Raw genomic sequence first — 17,926 nt, 5'->3', positions numbered from 1 at the left:
CATCCCAGCCCAGCCCTATCCCACCCCCATCCCAGATCCACCACATCCCCATCCCATCCCAGTCCTATCCCATCCCAGCCCTATCCCATCCTCATCCCAGCCCTATCTCATCCCAGCTCCATCCCATCTCAGCTCCACCCCAGACCAGCCTTATCCCACCCCCATCCCAGCTCCACCACATCCCCATCCCATCCCATCCCATCCCAGGCCTATCCCATCCCAGCCCTATCTCATCCTCATCCCAGCTTCATCCCATCTAAGCTCCAGCCCATCCCAGCCCTATCCCATCCCAGCCCTATCCCATCCTCATCCCAGCTCCACCCCATCTCAGCTCCAGCCCAGCCCAGCCCTATCCCATCCCAGCTCTATCCCATCCTCATCCCAGCTCTACCCCACCCCAGCTCCATCCCACCCCAGCTCCATCCCAGCCCAGCCCTATCCCATCCTCATCCCAGCTCCATCCCACCCCACCCCTACCCCTTCTCCATCCCAGCTCCATCTCAGCTCCATCCCATCCCAGCCCTAACCCATCCTCATCCCAGCTCCATCACATCCCCAGCCCAGCCCCTCCCGCCGATCGCCGAGCGGCCGAGCGGGCGGGGCGTGTCTCGGCGATCGATTGCCGGGCCTGGCGAGAGGCGCCGGTGGGTGCCGGGTCTCTCCGCGGTCTCTCCTTGTGTCCCGTCCCCGTGTCCCCTCCCCGTGTCTCCCCGCTTCTCCCCGTGTGGGAGGGCAGGGAGAGGACGAGGGGGGTGGTTTTCAGCTGCAAGAGAGGAGATTGAGATGAGATCTTAGGGAGAAATGTTTTGCTGTGAGGGCGAGGAGGCCCTGGCCCAGGCTGCCCAGAGCAGGGGTGGCTGCCCCATCCCTGGAGGGGTTCAAGGCCAGGCTGGATGGGGCCTGGAGCCCCTGATCCAGTGGGAGGTGTCCCTGCCCATGGGACTGGATGAGCTGTAAGGTTCCTTCCAACTCAAACTACTCTATGATTCCATGATTCTATAAATCCTGTGCGGATTATTTCTCTGGGGTGGTGGCTTTCCCAGCCCTGGGCTGCCCTGGTTGCTCTGTGGTGCTGACGGAACGGCCAGGGCTGTGCAGAAGGCCCTGACAAGCAAGTTCTGTTGTGTTGCAGGGCCAGGGATGGAGTTTGTGACCCTGCTCGGGATTTACCTGTGCTCTGTGCTTGCTGCCATTGCTCTGCTCGGCCTCTGCTCCGGCAGGAAGGAGGGTTTCCTCGCAAGGAGTGCCAGTAGTGCCATCCAGGTAAAGAACTGGCCTTCCAGGGCATCCCAGCGCTCTGCCCTCCTTCTCCCTGCTGAAATTAGTGCATTTCTCCCCCATATAAAAAATGCCAGTGTACAAGGTGGAGCAGAAGTCTTAGGAGGATGCGCTGAGAGCCCTGGGGCTGTTTAGTCTGGAGAAGATGAGGCTGAGGGGAGACCTCATCGCCCTCTACAGCTCCAGGAAAGGAGGTTGTGGTGAGGGGGTGCTGGTCTCTTCTCCCAAGTAACAAGTGATGGGACAAGAAGAAATAATAGTGAAGCCCCAAGTATTGGCAGTTTGATGGTATTTGCTGCTCTTATTAAGAGGAAAAAGTGGGGGAGTTTGGCAATTGAAACAGGGAGGGAATTGTCACCGGTAGCAAATGTTTGGGGGGAAGCTCTTTAATGTGAGTCTGTAATAATGCTGCAGTCTGCTTTTTTCCTAAGAAGGAGGGAGGAATGAAGAGCTTTGAAAGAGGATTAAGAATTGGCCTTTTATTGTAAAACCAGAATGAATTGAAAACGCACTGACTTATTTTTCTGGCTGTTGGGCTGTGTCTGAATGAAGAAAGGAAGCAAAAATTTGCAGCACTCTTGGAAGGGAAGGGATAAGAGCATTATCATTTAAATGTTAAGTAACATTTAGTGCTGTTTACGTGATTCTAAACAGACTTTGATTTTCACTGCTGGTGGCGTAGTTTCTTTTCAGTTTGCTTTATAGACACGCAGATCATTCCTCAGAGAATTTTATTGTATTCCCACGTTTCTCAGTAGCTGTTTCTGTGAAAGGCACATCACAATGGTCAGTTAAAACACTGCTGTGATGCAGAGTCACTCTGGAAAAATGTAATTGATACGTCTGTGCATGAAATAAATGCAGGTGATCCTAAACAGTTTCTCTAGACACTGTTTTAAATTCATTTCAGGCTGTAATGAACGAAGTGCATAAGCCTGAGAGTTAGAATCAGAGAATGGTTTGGGTTGGAAGGGGCCTTAAACATCCAGTTCCAACCCCCCTGCTGTGGGTAGGGACTCCAGACCTGACTCTCAACCTGTTTGTGGAAGCTTTTTGCCTGCACTCCTGTAAAAACCTTTAAAGTGTTCACTGTCAGCAGTGCGAAATAACTCACACGCAGCACAGCAGCTTCTCATTCCATGGTGTCAGCTCCCCCCAGCCTGTTTTCTGTGCTACTAGTGATTCCCTTGTGCAAGGCAGTTCTGTGCATGGTACAAGTCTTCTTCTTCCCTCCTGCTTTCATCACTGCAAGCAAAAGTTGTGTTTGTGAAAGCTTTTTGTTCTGGCGTACAGACTGGCTGAAATGCAGGGGTTCCTTGTTGCAGGTGGGGGACAGTGGATGTCAGGTGTGATGCTGGACCTTGCTAACATGCTGGTGATCAAAACTGGGATATTGCAATAGCACGCAGGTTGTTTTTCTGTCTGGTTGTCTTGTGTGTTTCCTGCTGCAGTATGCAGCCTCTTTTAGAAAAGCTTTGTCGCTTAGACTGCTGACAGGAGGCACGCCAGTTAGAGGAAAAATATTTAACATCTTCTCAGTTCTACATATGCTTTTTGCCTTCCGGGCTTTCACATCAGAGACAAGAAGCTCTCACTGCATATTTTCTTTCCATGTCAGCTAGAAATAGGCTCAGCTGCTCTAATTCCTCTGCCGCTGATGGAGCAGCGTGTTGCTATAGAGATTCGGTATCTTCCGAACAGCAGGGTCAAACAATTCCGCAGTCACAGGCCGTTGCTGAGGGGTTCACTGAATGAAGACAGGCAGTTTACTTGTGTCTAGCCGGTTTTGAAACAGCAGTTAGGTAAACATGGATTTATCAGACTGGATCATCGCTCTAGCTAAAGAAACTGGGAGAGAAGAATTGGTTTTAGCGGAGTTTGGGTTTTGTTGGTTTATGGGGGGATTGTTTGGGTTTTTTCACGTTTTCTAGAGGATAGCAGGCTTTATCCCTTCGCTTATCGCCACTTGCATCTGTCAGACATCCTGATGAAGCATATTGTAGTTCAGAAATGGCTCAGCTCTATCCCCTGCTTAACCAGTTACCCAGTCTATAACCTGGTGTAAGCTTCTTAAAACTTTCACACATTAACCCAGATACATTTGTTTGTGCCTTCTGGGTTTCTAAGAATATGGAACCTCACTCCCAGTTTGAAAACCCCACCAAAACACTTGCCTATCTTCTTCGGAGCTCAGGTGACCCTGAACATGAGCTCCCTCCCTGGTAACATGGCTACAGAGACACATAACTGAGGGGTTGATGACTGATTATTTGGTCTGACAGCCCCACAAGGCAGGAGGGATGTGCAGTTTGGATAACACCCTGTTTTCATTTGCTTTAGGTGTTGTCCTTTGTAATCCCCACACGGCTCCAGAGGGCAACGCAGCAGGCACTTCACAGGCTCTTCCACACAAGGTATTGCGCTTCTTTGTCATGCTTCTGACATTATTTTTTACTGGTGTTTCTGGACACTCCCAGTGACGTCCTTGCCACCATCAGAGCTTTCAGTGTTATCCTCAGATGTTCTCTCTTCATTAGGGATGCTCGTTGGGGGTTCCAGATTGCCTGTAGGTTTGCCACACTGCTGTCCCTCTGTTCCTTGCATATTGTTGGGAAGATTCTACCCTGAAATATCTGAACATGTTGACAAACAAAGATAACGTGGCTCAGTAGCTTCCGGTGTAACAGATGTTGGTTTCATTGGTGGGAGGCTACATCCATGGGGGAATTCCAGCAGACTCTGGCAGCTGCGGAATGAGTTTAGAGAGAGCTAGTGATTCCCCATCCTCTCCCTCAAATCCCATTAGTCTTAGTCCAGCAGCTTGGATGTCCAGGTGGCGCGGGGGGAAGCTGCACAGCTGGCAGCGTGCAGCCTGCCGTGTTAGAGCAAGTTTTGTAGCTCACTGTAAACGTCAGTGCTTTAGAATCTGCTTCAGGAGCGATTTAAACACCTTTCCTCTGGGGGCAGCAACTCAGGTGTGACAAACACTCCGGAGGCATAACATCCACAGCTGCTGAGCATGCGCTGCAGTTGCTTTGTCACCTGGTGTGCAGATTCTTTGCTGTTAACACAGCCTAGGAGGGAGCAGTTACACTGCTCTCAGCAGCGGAGCTGTTACCCACTGCGCTTGGGGTAGTTGTGCTGTGCGCTGGAGGCACTTTGCTCCTCCACACACACCCCTCGGCTGCGTCACCTCATTCATGCAGGAGGTTTTTCAGTTCCTGCAGAAGTCCAGTGAGGTGTCTTGGTGTCTTGTAGCCCTGCAACTGGGAGCAGGCTCTGCAGGGTCCTGCTGGATTGTACACAGGAGTGGGGAGGGAGAGAGCAGTAGAGGAGAGCTTGCCTGCAGCAAACGCATCGCTCGTTATTGAAAACCCCAGCAAGCTGACGTATAACACAGAGAACCCTGTGGTAAGAAAACACGGCTCTCCCAGCCTCATCTGAGCGTCTCTGCCAGGCTGCCAGTGTGATGCATCCCACACAGCCCTGCATGCCAAGCGCTTGTGCTGTTTGCCTCTGGGCTGCCGACAGATCGGAGGCAGCGTATGCCACTGCTGACCTCCTGCCATGCGGATGTCGGAGCAGCTGCTTGTGTTATTCTGGGGTTTTTAAGGTTACCTCTTCCTAGGGTTTTCTCTGCTTCCAGAGCAGCGCATGGCAAACGTCTTCTGGCAGGATGTGTTGTCACCTATCGCTGTGGCATATTTTGTCAGCACCAAGGGTGCTTTGTACTTGACTCTGCTGTTGGAAAAAAAAGCCAAAGGACAGGACGCTAATGAATTTAGCTGGCATATTTAAAGGAGTGTATATGGGAAGAAGGAAAGAGAAGCCACTGGATGGAGAAAGCACTATTAATACGCAGTCCACGCTGGCCTGAAAACCTAAAAGAGGCATCTCCTTGCATTTGGAAAGTCTTTGCTGGTCACCTCTGAGTGTACTTGGCCTGTTAATCAGGATGCTAAGTATGAAACAGGCCATCCCCTTTCTGTTGCAGGAGCTGTTTGTTTGTTGGCCTGCACATAGCCCTGCAGGCTGCCGTGTACGGGGAGTACACGTGGGAAGTGTTTGTGTACTGCTGGGAGCTGCAGTTCCCCCTGCTCCTCCTCTTGCTGCCCTACCTGCTGCTGGCTGGCAACGTGGGCTGCTTTGTCCTCTGCTCCCGCGCCAACCCTGGTGAGTTCATCCCGATTCCAAGCTGTTGCTATCAGAAAATGGAACCTAAAGAATGTCACAATCACCATTACTTTTACTGGTTTTCTTCTTTCACAGGTATAATAACAAAATCAAACCACACCTCATTGGTTAAGGTTTATGCCTACGATGGTGTGTTGTTTCAGAAAGGCATCATGTGTCCAACGTGCAACCTGGAGAAGCCAGCCAGGTCAAAACACTGCAGTAAGAATCTTAACTTCCTCAATAAGCCTAACAGTAACACTTTCTCAAATGAATTCCCCACCGGTAACTGCATTTACACCATGTCTGTTCTGTTATCCAGCGCGACCCACACAGGACTGTGTTTGTTTACAGGGTCCCAGCTCACAGCTGCCCTTTGCCTGTCTGTGGGACTGTTCTTTTCACAGAAATCAGCGGTTCTGGGGGTGTCACTTTGAGTTGGGAACTTTTAGCATCTAGAAGTTAAATTAAAAAAATATCACCTGCCAAGACCTGAGCTGAAGATTTTGTGTTTCTCTTGCAGAGTTTGCTGTTATAATCTACTATAAATAAAGCTGGGAGCTACAGTCTCTGCCTTTTGTATGTTTTGCTGGGCAGTACTAGCAGAGACCAAAGTCTTTCAGCTGCATGCATGGTGAATAAAGGAGGAAATGAAATACACGTTTATGTAGTATGGGTTTTTCAATGATACACGAGTAAAATTAATGTATTTGCTTAAAAAGCTGTCAGCTAAGTTGTGACCATAATTATCAGATTTTCTCCAATGAAAAGCTATCCTAAACTGTGTAAAACTCAAATTGATGACTTAAAACCCAAATAACAGAACGGTCTGTCCCTCGCTCCTCGCCAGGTTTGTGTAGCGCGTGCGTACATCGCTTTGATCACCACTGCGTGTGGGTCAACAACTGTGTCGGGGCCTTCAACACCAGGTATTTCCTGCTGTACCTCCTGACGCTGACCGCCACGGCCGCAGCCGTGGCCACCATCACGGCAGCATTTCTCATCCAAGTGGTGCTGCTCTCCAGTATGATGGAGGGGAGATACATCGACGACAAGGGCCACGAGCGTGCTGTTGACCTTCTCTTCCTCATTCAGGTGAGGTTGTGCGGTCTGGGTTGGAGAAACGCTTTTCCAGGTCTTGGATTTTGGGGATCCTGTAAGCCCACCCATTCTGACAGGCAGGATGTGGACAGGCTGCAGGGCTTTTACCAGCCTCACACAGCTAAGTTAGTTCAGAAAACACGCAGAATACTTTAAAAAGATGGGATTTTTCTCACAACGTTTCATTCCACTCTCCTGCCCTTTGAATTTCTGTCTCTAGCTGCTTTCACTCAGCAGATCTGGTTCATAAAGAATGGCTGTACATTCCAGTGACCAGCTGCTTAGGGAACAGTTGTCATTTCTTTAGATATCTTCATGGAGATGTTAAAGTAGGATCCTGCTATCCTTCAACGTAGATGCTGGAATATTTTCTCTCATATACAGGCAATGGGTGACTTTGAGTCTTTGGAGCACTTGACTCATTTGCATTTCAATCCCCTCATCCTTTTCTGTAGTAGGGCAGGGAGGTTATAAGTAGAAAATGCTTTATCTTTTCCTCATCCTAGACAACAGATGTTTCAGCTTTGGTCTCCTTTAGAGGGATCTCAGTCAGGGAATGTTCGAGCAGTACCATCACCACTCCCCAGTATTGGAAATTAACTCACAAACGAGCTGCTTAAATTGTATCACATCAGAAAAACTGAAGTTGTACCAGACAGCAGCCTCTCTGTTTGGCAGTTTGGTTTCAGACGATCTCCATTATTTTTTTGTAATTAAAAAAGAAAAAAAAACAAAAACAAAGAAGCAAAGTTCCAGTACGAGTGTTCAGAGGTAGATGGGTGGAGAGAATAATCCCGCGTGTTAGCAAGGCTTGCGAGGAAATCCATTTCTGGGAATCATGGGACCTCAAAGCCCCCTCATTTCCAACCCCCCTGCCCTGGGCACATGTGTGGATGGATGTGCAGCTCCACAGGCATGCTGAGGCGGTCACCAGCCTCTGTGTGATTTAATGAGCCACCTAATGAAGGTGTTGTTCCCTCTCTTTGCAGCACCTTTTCTTGACTTTCCCTAGGATCGTCTTCATGCTCGGTTTTGTTACCCTGCTCACACTCATTCTGGGCGCCTACTCCTGCTTCACGCTCTGCTTGGCCTTGACAAACCAAACTTCAAACGAGTGGTGCAAATCCAGGAGATGTGGCTCTTCCCCACAGCTGACAGTGCTCCCACCCGGCAGGCAAGCTGTCTACAAAAATATTTATTCTAAAGGAGTCTGGATGAATTTGAAGGAAATCTTTATGCCTGCTACAGCTTTGGAAAGAAAGAAGAAAATGTGAAGCTGTCCCTTACCCTCTGTAAGCCTTTCTTTCATCAGGGGGCTCGGAGGGGCCCAAAACTGAACCCAGGATTTGAGGCGCAGACAAGTCTAGAGGGATGATCCCTTCTCTTCTCCTGGTGGCCACACCATGACTGAGCCAAGCCAGGGTGCTGTTGGCCTTCTTGGCCACCTGGGCACACTGGTACTTTCAGAAAGGAAACTACAAGTGCTGCTTCTCTTTACCCAAGGGGTTCTCTCAGCAAACGCTGAGAGAGTTCTGAGTGATAATAAAGCAGAAATTGGAAAAATATAGTAAGAACTTTAAATAACTTTATTTTTAGAAATGTATTTATTTACATGCCGAATCTGTACAATATGCAATTAAAAATCCATATATGGCTAAAAAAACCAAAATTCCTATACAATATGGCTTTACAGACCAACAGAGGAGCTCTCCAAGCAGCCTGGCCAGCACCGTAAGGGTACAAGGACGCATTTGCTCACAGACCAGCACATAAGGCTACATGTCCAGGATATCATGAAGAAAAATACTGCAGTACCATGCCTTGGGAAGGCTAAAGGAGTGAGATTAAAGGCATGAATGGTTCTGGGCGATGGTGATTGTACACCAGAGCTCCTCAGGTTTGGTTTCCTTAGTTGGTTTTAAATGCAGGTGATGGGAGTCTCTTAGGAGACCCTGAAGACTCACTTTACTTTCTGAATCCCCTTAAATATAAACTGTGGAATGCTGCTGTCCTGGGGCGAGAGGTAAACGCTGGGCAGAGATCTTCCTTTGAGGCAGCTGTACAAGATACCGAGACTAAAATCCAGCATACCAGTCACTGCCACAGTGGGACCTTGCAGAGGTCTTCAGTACCATTGTTCGTATTTTGGAGCTGCGCCATTCTGCTGCCCTAGGGAAGCACCCTCTGCTCTGAACAATTACAACAGCAAACTCGGGACTGATCTAATTCCTCAGACTGGAGACAGCCACTCTGTTCTACATCAACATCTGTCGCTGGCTGCATGCTCCCCGTTACACGATGACCGTCTGGACTTCCACCTCCCCCTCTTCGGAGGCGATCACAAACTCTCCTGCGTGCTCCATTATCTCAATGTCCTCAGATGCCACCATTGTCACCGTCCCTTCCTCCGTCTCGATGCTCCCCTCTGCAGTCAGCACCGCTCCTTCCCTGATGGCAGACGCCAGCGTCATGGCCACCTGCTCCGTCAGGCTCTCGGGGGTGGCGATGGTGATGGTGTCCGTGGCATCTGTGCTCACGCTGGTGTTTTCTGCCACAGTGACGTTCTGTACAATGATCTGGTGACCAGAGTTTGCTTGATTTACTATTTGTTGCACAACCTTCATAATGTGGCTGTCAACCTACATTGAGAGAAATGAGGCCTCATTATTTCTGGGCGTGTTGTGCTCAGTTAAAGTACAAGCAGCGATCACCACTCTGAGCAGGGCCCGATGACCAGCGGGGCAGTACAAGCATTCCCATTGCCTCCAGCTGTTGCCTGAAGTTCTCATCGCCTCACAACTTCTGAACACCTCACCCCTCACCTCACCGAAAGCCTCACTCTGGGTACTTCACAGAAAATCAAACTGCCGCTCACAGGAAACCTTAGCAACACAGGCCCAGACATCCAAAGCGACAGACTGCAGTTCAGGAGCTGAGCCAGCTGCTGCTGATGCAGCAACCATTACTTCTTGCGCTCAGGAATGCATGAAGAGGATCATTTCCCCAAGGCTGCAGCATTACGGAGCAGCCAGCAGTTCTGCTGTCATCTACAAAGCCATGCAAGTCAGCAGCAACAGATCTGGGGTCAGCAGAGCTCAGGCCAACCCAGCATAACCAAGATCATGCCTGTATACAGACAGGTCTACAAAACTACAGGGGCAACGAAACCTTAAGTTGGGTTATTTAGTATGACTTTCAGACACTAGAGGGGATTGATTTCATCTAGAGCAAGACCCCAAACTAATGGCTGATGTGGCTGCTTTACCTCGTGTCTTGTTCCCTCAATTATTTCTGTGGCTTCACTGGTCTCCATGTCTTCAGTAGCGGTCTTGAAAAAGAAAATATAATTATTCGCTTTTTAGATTGTTAGAAAACAACTCCTTTATTGCCAAGATACAAGACACTAAGATCAAAGTCTGCGTTTCCCCCTTGATGCAGCACCTACTCGAAAGACAACTCCTCCTTGAAACTCCCTCCAAAATCCCATCAGTGAGAGTGACTTAGAAGTAACACGAAGTGCTCACAAATAACAGACAACACCCTCCCTCAGCAGAACTCGGCCACAGGACACTATTTTCTCTTGCTAGTAGCAGCCACAATGTTAACTCCAGCAGCACTAAAGGGACTCAATAAATGAGCTGTGTTATTCTGCAGGGAGGAGTAACCAGCTCTGTTGTGGAAAGGAAGAAAGCGAAACGTGTACCTCACTGCTTTTGGCGGCCAGTTAAAAACAACAGAGGTTATTTTGGACAGAATAAGCTGAACAGAAATGGAGAAAAGAGGAGGTAAGAGTTGAGGGAAAGGTGAGGGAAGTTTGTGGGGACATAGAATCTGGCATGGTCACAAGTTCTGGGTCTCGGCCTCCTGGTGAACTACGGACAGTCTTCCCCATGTGCTCCTTTTCCTGCCCGCGTTACATGCAGGACTTCAGGATGAAGCAGGCTCCCCGTGCACTCCTCCTGAAACAGATTAACCCTGCCTATTCCTAGGATCATCTCCCAAAAGCCTAGATGAGGAACACATTTTTTATGGACCAAATACCATGCTGAGTTCAGAATGAGAAGCTGTTTGCCTGTTTCTTACCTCAATGATGTATTCCTGAGTGTCCGCCACCACCGAGGAAAACTCTACCAGAACAGTATGAGGATCTTCCGAAATGACCGTCGCCGCTAAGTTGTCAGCAGACTGACTTTCCTCTGACACAATCACTTCTTCCACCTCTTTCAAAGCGAGGAGGCAGCCACCTGAACAGGAGACAAAAATGTCACTTTTCATTGCCATCCCAAACACCTGGAAAACACAGCACAGCACAAACAGGACCCCTAAAGCAGGATGCAGCTGACTGGCAGCCCCAGCAACGGGCTTTCATCAGCTCAAATAATGGCCTAGAAGAGTCCTGTGCAACACCAGACACGAGAACTGAGCCTCAGAGAGCAGCTCTCTGGTATAATTTCAAAAAATACATAACTAAATTCAGATACGGAAAACCATCCGGGATTTCAAAAGTCAGACATGAAGAACATACAGGGAGATGCTTAGTCTATTTTGAGTCATCTCCCTTTTCTGTTTATGCATCCATTTCAGTATCCACCCAGAAAACCGTTTGTTCCACAGTGAACTTATATACATCCACGCTTTGTGTTTATACACGATTTGATAAACCTCCCAAATTAGTACAAATTTAATGCCAAAAATCTCAATTAGGAAGTTTAACCATAACGATGTGTGCCACACCGTAAGTTTTAGTCTTCTTGCCTCTTCTCCAACATCGAAATCAAGCGTTCTCTGGCATTACTTTGTAAAAATCTTCCCATTTGTGGATGGCCTTGGAACAGAATGTTCTGGTTTGAGCAAAAGTAGAACTTTGGAACAGAACCACAGCACAGTTTGGAGCAGGCTCCTACACGGAACAGGGTCGCTCTTCCCCGCTTCAGGCAGTGGCAGCATTGCAGCAGCTACTTAAGCCAGAGTTTGGAGCAGAACCCACAGCACCCCTTCAGCTGGATTGTTAATGCCAATCCTGTTTTGTTATCTTTACTTAGATGATCTAGGTTTTATATTAGAACTGGTTTGTGGCTGTTTGTTCAGCAAGAGTTTTTGTCAGAAAGATCACCGAGATGCAGGTAACAAACAGCCTTGGACAAAGGTTGTTGGATCCACTCCACAAGAACACATCATCATTCAGCCAGAAAACAGCTCATCCAAACCAAGCCCAGCCCAAGGCAGGCGGGTGCTGCCACCTCACCTTTGGTCTTTAGGTGCCTGTTGAGGGTGCCGTGCTCTGCAAACCCTCGCCCGCACTTGTAGCACTTGAAAGGCTTCTCCCCGGTGTGATGGCGGATGTGGCGCACCAGCGAGCCCTTCTCCCGAAAGCCCCGGCTGCAGTACTGACAGACGTAGGGCTTATCCTCCAAGTGCGTGCGGAAATGAACTTGCTGGGCATTCTGGAGAGAGAGAAGCAAGAGAAGGGCAGCTGAAGGGAAGGATGAACTCAAGTCAGCGGTATGTCAACCTCCAGGGTAAAAGACAACATCTTTGAGGACTTCCTCTCATGTAAAACACACGAGTATTTGAATTATTATCGTTGTATACTTTTTTCACACAGGAAGAATGGTTCCTTCACAAGTGTGAAGGCTTTATTAACGCTGTCCCTCTTCCTTCGCTAAAACAAAAGCTCCTTTGCTTCTGCTCTTACAAGAAGCAGGCAAGCTGGCATTTGTTCTTCCAGGAACAAAGCCTCCTTATCTCTCTCAAGCCTTGGCTCTGGAAAGGAAAATACGAAGGCAAGCCTGCTGTGAGGGCCTCGCACCTTTGTCTTGTACCGCTTGCCACACTTAGGGCAGGAATACGGCCGCTCATCCGAGTGCACCCTTCGATGCCCCTTCACATGCGCGATGGTCTTGTAGAGCTTGCCGCACTCTCCACAGCGGAATCGCCGTTCGTTCACGTGCACTTCTTGGTGCTTCCTCAGCAGGTAGCCCTTCGTGAATTCTTTGCCACACTCCTTGCACTTAAAAGGCTTGTAATCTAGAGAGAGAAAGAGCACGTGGTTGATGCGGAACAACCAGCAGGAGCAAGTATCCAGTACTTGGTGCAACAAAATTCTTACAAAACGTTAACCCAGAAAAGGAGGGAAATAGTATTTTCAACTGTGTGTATGAGCTCTGTCTCATTCCTAACAGAATAACACTCTAAAGCTGCTCTTGCGGCCTTTGGTGCCTTTCAAGCAGCAGTTCCAGCCTATCAACCTCATTTGCCTCTCTAACCTTTTTATTGGCCTCATTACAAAATGCTGCTTCCAAGGATGCAGCACAGGCTCTGAAACATGGAAACTGGGGTCGCTTTAAGTATTTCTTTTACCCACTATTCTAGAGCTCAGAGTCAAGATTTTCACATTAGTGTGTTATGCTTCAATTGATTCTGCACAGCTAACAGCCGGACAAAGGCAAGGAATCTGAAACAACGCAAGCTGTACTATGTTTAAGACCATAGTAAAGACGTGGTGCATTTCAGATAGCAGCATAACCAGTAGAACTTTACCTAAATGGCCCTTGATGTGTGTTTCGAGGGAAGTAGCTTCACTGAAGGTTCCGTTACAGTAAGGGCAAACGTAACTTTTGTACCCGTTTGTTCTTTCTGCATCTGTCTATCAGAAAGAAATGGTAAAACATAAGCATTTTTATACTGCTGCGTACAGTAAAGGTTGCCAAGCAAATTCCCAATCAAATACTCCAGCTCTGACAAGGAATTTATATTGTTAATGGGTGATGGGGCTGAGAGAAGGAGAACTAACAGTACACCTGAAGCGTGTGTGAAATAACATAACACAATGACCCTGGCAGAAAGAGAGATGCAGATGCATTGTCAGAGGATAAGGTGAGGGGTGGTGAGGCTGACAGTGCTGTCCACAACCAAGGGCAGGCACACAAGATTAAAAAAATAACCTATTGATGGAAAACAAACATACAGACTCCGCTTGTTCTACTTCAACGCACTGTTCCCCACACGGCTCCTCTTCTGCTTCCACTGCTTCATTTTCAAGCTCTCCTGCAGCAGCCACAGCAGGCTCAACAGGCTTGGGCACCTCCTCCATAGCGACCCTCTCTATCACGATCCCTGAGTTCCTCATGGCCTGTCGCAGCAGATTCTCGCTGTTCACCTCCCCCTCACATGGCAGCTCCTCAGGATGCGGCTGCTGAAAGAAATAATCAGCACACAGATTTATCCTCAGCACCTACGAAAATTCTGTCTATGAGGTGAAATACTTCAAAATACTTCTCTGCATAAAATGCATGAAGGGTGTTTAAGAGGAATGACACTCACATCTTGGTCCAGTGATTTTGCATCCACAACAGGAACTTCCTGCATTTGGACATGGACTTCATGAAGAACATTCCCTTTTGCATCTGTCACAAGATGAATGACAGGGGAGGTCTCAATGGATTCACTTGCTATCGATGAAACGGTGTCTGTATTTGAGCTACAGGATCCTTCAAGAAAAGGACAGCAAATCACTTGAGGTACAGCCATCCCTCATCAGTTTCTCCCTAAGATCTCATCTCAACCTCTGCTCTTTTAGCTTAAAACCATTCCCCCTTGTCCTATCCCTGCACTTCCTGACCAAGAGTCCCACCCCAGCTTTCCTGTAGGCCCCAGGACATGGCCAACACCTGGCTATGTGCACTTCAGGTTAATGGTTCAACTCTATAACTTACTTTTTCCTGTATAAAAGATACCAACTGAATACCTGATAGGAAGGTGTCCCTGCCCATGGCAGGGGGCTTGGAACTGGATGATCTTTAAGATCCTTTCCAACCCAAAGCATTCTATGATTCGATGATAACGTTTGTTTCATAAACAAGAAAGAATCAGTAGTTCAGGTGCTGGGGCATGCTCAGTCTTATCAGACACAAGGCAGGTACTGGTGGAATCACTGACCTGTTGGCAGATCATCCTTGCTGACTACTATTTCTTTGTTCATGTTGAAGCTCATTTTTTCGGTGCAAGGCGTCAAGGATTTCAGGTGCCGAGTCAAAGCTCCCGATTCCCGGAAGCTTTTCCCACATTTCTTGCACTCATAAGGTCTTTCATCTGGAAATTATAAGAATCAGGAGAACAGTGTTAAACTGACAACAGCCAGCCTGAGCTCTGCGTAACAGAGTGTTAGGAGGGCTCTTTCAGCTTCCTGCAGTGAGGGGACTGTGCTTATCCCAGGACCTCACGCTGCCTCCCAGCACCCCAAACACCAGGGAGCTCTAGCATCTCCACACAGCAGGAGGCAGAAGATAAATTCCACAGGAGGGCACACGCAGCACACTTACTCTGGAGAACTGTCTTACCAGTGTGACGCCGGTGGTGTCGAATCAGAGAGCCTTTTGTCCTGAAGGAAGTGCCACAGAGCTTACATTCATAGTCCTTCCTGCTGCTGTGCGTGATCATGTGAGCTTTGAGGATGCTTGCCTACAGACAAGACATTCCAACAGTTAGAAGACATTCCAAACAGTTAAAGATTTTACATTTCAACCATAAAGAAAAGCAACGCTCCTTCTGGAGCTGGAGCTTCCCTTTTGGAAGGGCAGTGTTCAGTAGAGAGGCACATTGTTATCAGGCACTGAGATACCTTAGTTAACAGCTCATCTAAACACCCCACCAACCCGAACGCCATAGAAGTGGCACGTACTGTTTTGAACGTCTTCTGGCACAGTTCACACACATATCGCCCTTCCTTGTTAACCAGCAGCTTAACCTTTATCAGCTCGGTGGAAATATCCTGCTCCTGCTCATCAGGGTTGCCTTGTTCTTCAGCCACTTCCCCATCAACGTGACCATTTGGATTTTCAAACACATGGTCTCCTGCAACAATGACTTCTTTGATGTGCCCGCTGCCTGGGAAGAGGATACAGAGACAGCTATACTCTTTATAGAAGAAAGATTTCCAGGACTAGATCTGTTTCCCATATCAGCATTTCACATGGTAAGAAGGAGAAACAGGGACCTTAACTGTGGAACATGGCTCTTTGCACAATTCTCGTTACTGCAGCTCAAAGATTAAAAGGGATGCAGGATCACAGAATCATTTAGGTTGCAGAAGACCCTTAAGATCATTGAGTCCAACTGTTCACCTCACACTGCCAAGTCCAACACTAAACCTTATCACCAAGTGCCACATCCACATGGCTTTTAAATCCCTCTGGGGATGGTGACTCCACCAGTGCCTTAGGCAGCCTCTTCCAGTGCTTGACAACCCTTTTTCCTTTTGGTGAAGGAATTTTTCCTAATATTCAATCCAAACCCAGGGACCTGACCCAGGGACACTGCTCACATCTCTGAGACAGTGCCCAGTTCCCAGCCCCGGTACACAGTGACACCCAGTGCTGACTCAGCTACCACACAAACCAGAGGATGAGTGAACCGTTCTGAACCCAACAGCCATCTGGGAGCTCACCTACTACAGCTGATGTGTTGCTGATTTCCTCTGCTATGGAAGACGCTTCCACAACTATGTGAGCGACAGTTATCGACTCCTCAACAGAAGGGACGACCTGCTATAATGGATAACATTTTAGCAGACAGGCTTTGTGACCTTTACAAACATTGTATTCTGTTCTCTCCCCTGCAACCCAACAGACTGCATGCAGAAGAGTCTGTGTCCTGCAGAGATTTTCAAGGTAGGGATATCAGAATGAAATGTGCAATGCTTAAAGGGGCTCCAGGAAAGCTAAGGAGGGACTCCTGATCAGGGAGTGTATGAGGGTAACAGTTTTCAGCTGAAAGAGGGAAGAGAGAAGATGGGATATCAGGAAGAAATTCTTCACAACGATGGTGGGGAGGCTCTGACAAAGGTTTCCCTGAGAAGTAGTGGATGCCCCATCCCAGGAGGTGTTCAAGGCCAGGTTGGACGGGGCTTGGAGCCCCTGATCCAGTGGGAGGTGTCCCTGTCCATGGCAGGAGGTGGAACTGGATGGGCTTTTCGATCCCTTCCAACCCAAACCATTCCATGATCCTATGAATCTAATTACTTCCAGCCACAGCCTAAGGAGAAACCTGCTATCACCTTTTGTGCCTCTTGGCCAAGGAGTGCTGCTGGTGCAGCGGGCAGCGCATCGGGAGCCCGCTGGCAGACCTTTTGCATCTTGTGCTGCACGAATTCCTCCAGGGAGGTGAACTCCGACTGGCAGCGGCCACACTTGTGCACGTCATCCTCATCTGCAGGTTAAAAGCCAGGAGAGGGGTTAGGAAAAACAGTTATCAAGCAGCGTTGGCATTGGAGCGTGAGGCTCTACTCCGTCCCGGGGAGCTCTCACTGGAACAGGAGAGACTAGGGTTGGGGCATGGAGCAGCTGAGAGTCTGTGGGGCAGAGCAATGGGGCATGAGGAGGTTACAGAGCAACGTTGGCACCAGAGCCCGTGGTTCTGCACGGACCCAGGGAGCTCCCACAAAGACCAGAGGAACCAGGGACGGGGGTGGAGCTGCTGAGGGTTGTGAGACAGAGCCGGGCAGAGGGACAGGGCACGGAAAGGCCTCCTGTACCGGTTACCGAGCAGCACTAACACCGGAGCCCGTGGCTCTGTTCGTTCTGGGGAGCTTCCAAAGGGACACGGGGACCGGGAGCGGCATGGAGCTGCCGAGGGAAGGGAAGGATGGAGCTGCCGTGGGGCTCGGGGACGGGGGGACGGGGCACGGGGCGACCTTCCATACCGGTTACCGAGCAATGCTGGCAGCAGAGCCCATAGCTCTGCTCGTCCCAGGAAGCTCCCAAAGGGCCAAGAGGGCCCCAGAGTGGGGATGGAGCTACCGAGGGGCCGCGGGGCGGCCTCCCCCGCCCCGCCCGACAGCCCCGGCCCCGCCGGGCTCCCCGCCGCGGTCCCGTCCCTCCCCCGGGCCCTGCCGCGGTACCTTCCTCGCCGAAGGGCGCGGGGAGGCGGAGGAAGGCGGCGGGGCCGGTGTCGGGGCCGCTGTCGGCTCCGCTGCCGCCGCAGGGCCCCGCCGCCGCCGCCGCCGCCCCCCCCCGCGCCGCGGCTGCCGTAAGCGCCATCGCGGCCTCCATGTCGCAACGCGCCGCACCGCCAAGATGGCGGCTTTACGGCCGTGTCGTCATAACAACGGGCCCGCGTGACGGGCGGACTCCGCTGGCGCTGGGGCGGGAAATATGGGCTGTAGCTCCCCTGGGTCTCAGCCAATGAGCTGTGGCTGCGCTCGGGCTCAGCCAATGGGATATGACTGCGCTCGGGCTCAGCCAATGAGCTCTCTCTCTGCTCAGTCTCAGCCAATGAACCCTCTCTCCGCTGGGCTCAGCCGATGAGCTCTCTCTGCTCGCTCTCAGCCAATGAGCTCTCTCTCTGCTCGGGCTCAGCCAATGATCTCTCTCCGCTG

General features: G+C 49.7%; 2 protein-coding genes and 1 long non-coding RNA gene across 5 annotated transcripts; 2 read left to right on the top strand and 1 right to left on the bottom strand.

Moving 5' to 3' along the window:
• Nucleotides 1-928: 928 nt before the first annotated feature.
• On the top strand, nt 929-8,130 carry ZDHHC4 (zinc finger DHHC-type palmitoyltransferase 4). The gene is made up of 7 exons (XM_069870006.1): nt 929-953; nt 1,133-1,263; nt 3,619-3,692; nt 5,273-5,451; nt 5,548-5,673; nt 6,302-6,546; nt 7,542-8,130. Exons 1-7 carry the CDS (start codon nt 947-949, stop codon nt 7,824-7,826), a joined length of 1,047 nt encoding a protein of 348 aa, XP_069726107.1. The 5' UTR covers nt 929-946; the 3' UTR covers nt 7,827-8,130.
• A 7-nt stretch (nt 8,131-8,137) lies between these two features.
• Nucleotides 8,138-17,600, bottom strand: E4F1 (E4F transcription factor 1). 3 transcript variants are annotated; one of them, XM_069869978.1, is made up of 14 exons: nt 17,450-17,600; nt 16,607-16,758; nt 15,998-16,094; nt 15,233-15,438; nt 14,892-15,012; nt 14,491-14,643; nt 13,876-14,042; nt 13,520-13,747; nt 13,093-13,198; nt 12,362-12,579; nt 11,798-11,996; nt 10,636-10,796; nt 9,818-9,880; nt 8,138-9,191 (listed from the first exon to the last, which is right to left on the bottom strand). In XM_069869978.1, exons 1-14 carry the CDS (start codon nt 17,598-17,600, stop codon nt 8,844-8,846), a joined length of 2,370 nt encoding a protein of 789 aa, XP_069726079.1. In that variant the 3' UTR covers nt 8,138-8,843. The 3 variants fall into 3 exon arrangements, with proteins under 3 accessions (XP_069726079.1, XP_069726080.1, XP_069726081.1); XM_069869979.1 differs by having other exon boundaries at nt 15,998-16,097; nt 17,450-17,538; XM_069869980.1 differs by having other exon boundaries at nt 13,520-13,744; nt 15,998-16,097; nt 17,450-17,538.
• Nucleotides 10,694-11,801, top strand: LOC138727532 (uncharacterized). The gene is made up of 3 exons (XR_011338568.1): nt 10,694-10,815; nt 11,404-11,579; nt 11,661-11,801. It is a non-coding gene; the product is annotated as an uncharacterized lncRNA (long non-coding RNA).
• Nucleotides 17,601-17,926: the final 326 nt, after the last annotated feature.

The sequence above is a fragment of the Phaenicophaeus curvirostris genome, chromosome 16 (genome assembly GCF_032191515.1).
Source record: "Phaenicophaeus curvirostris isolate KB17595 chromosome 16, BPBGC_Pcur_1.0, whole genome shotgun sequence".
NCBI classification, from domain to species: domain Eukaryota; kingdom Metazoa; phylum Chordata; class Aves; order Cuculiformes; family Cuculidae; genus Phaenicophaeus; species Phaenicophaeus curvirostris.
This window is presented reverse-complemented; position numbering and strand designations above follow the sequence as displayed.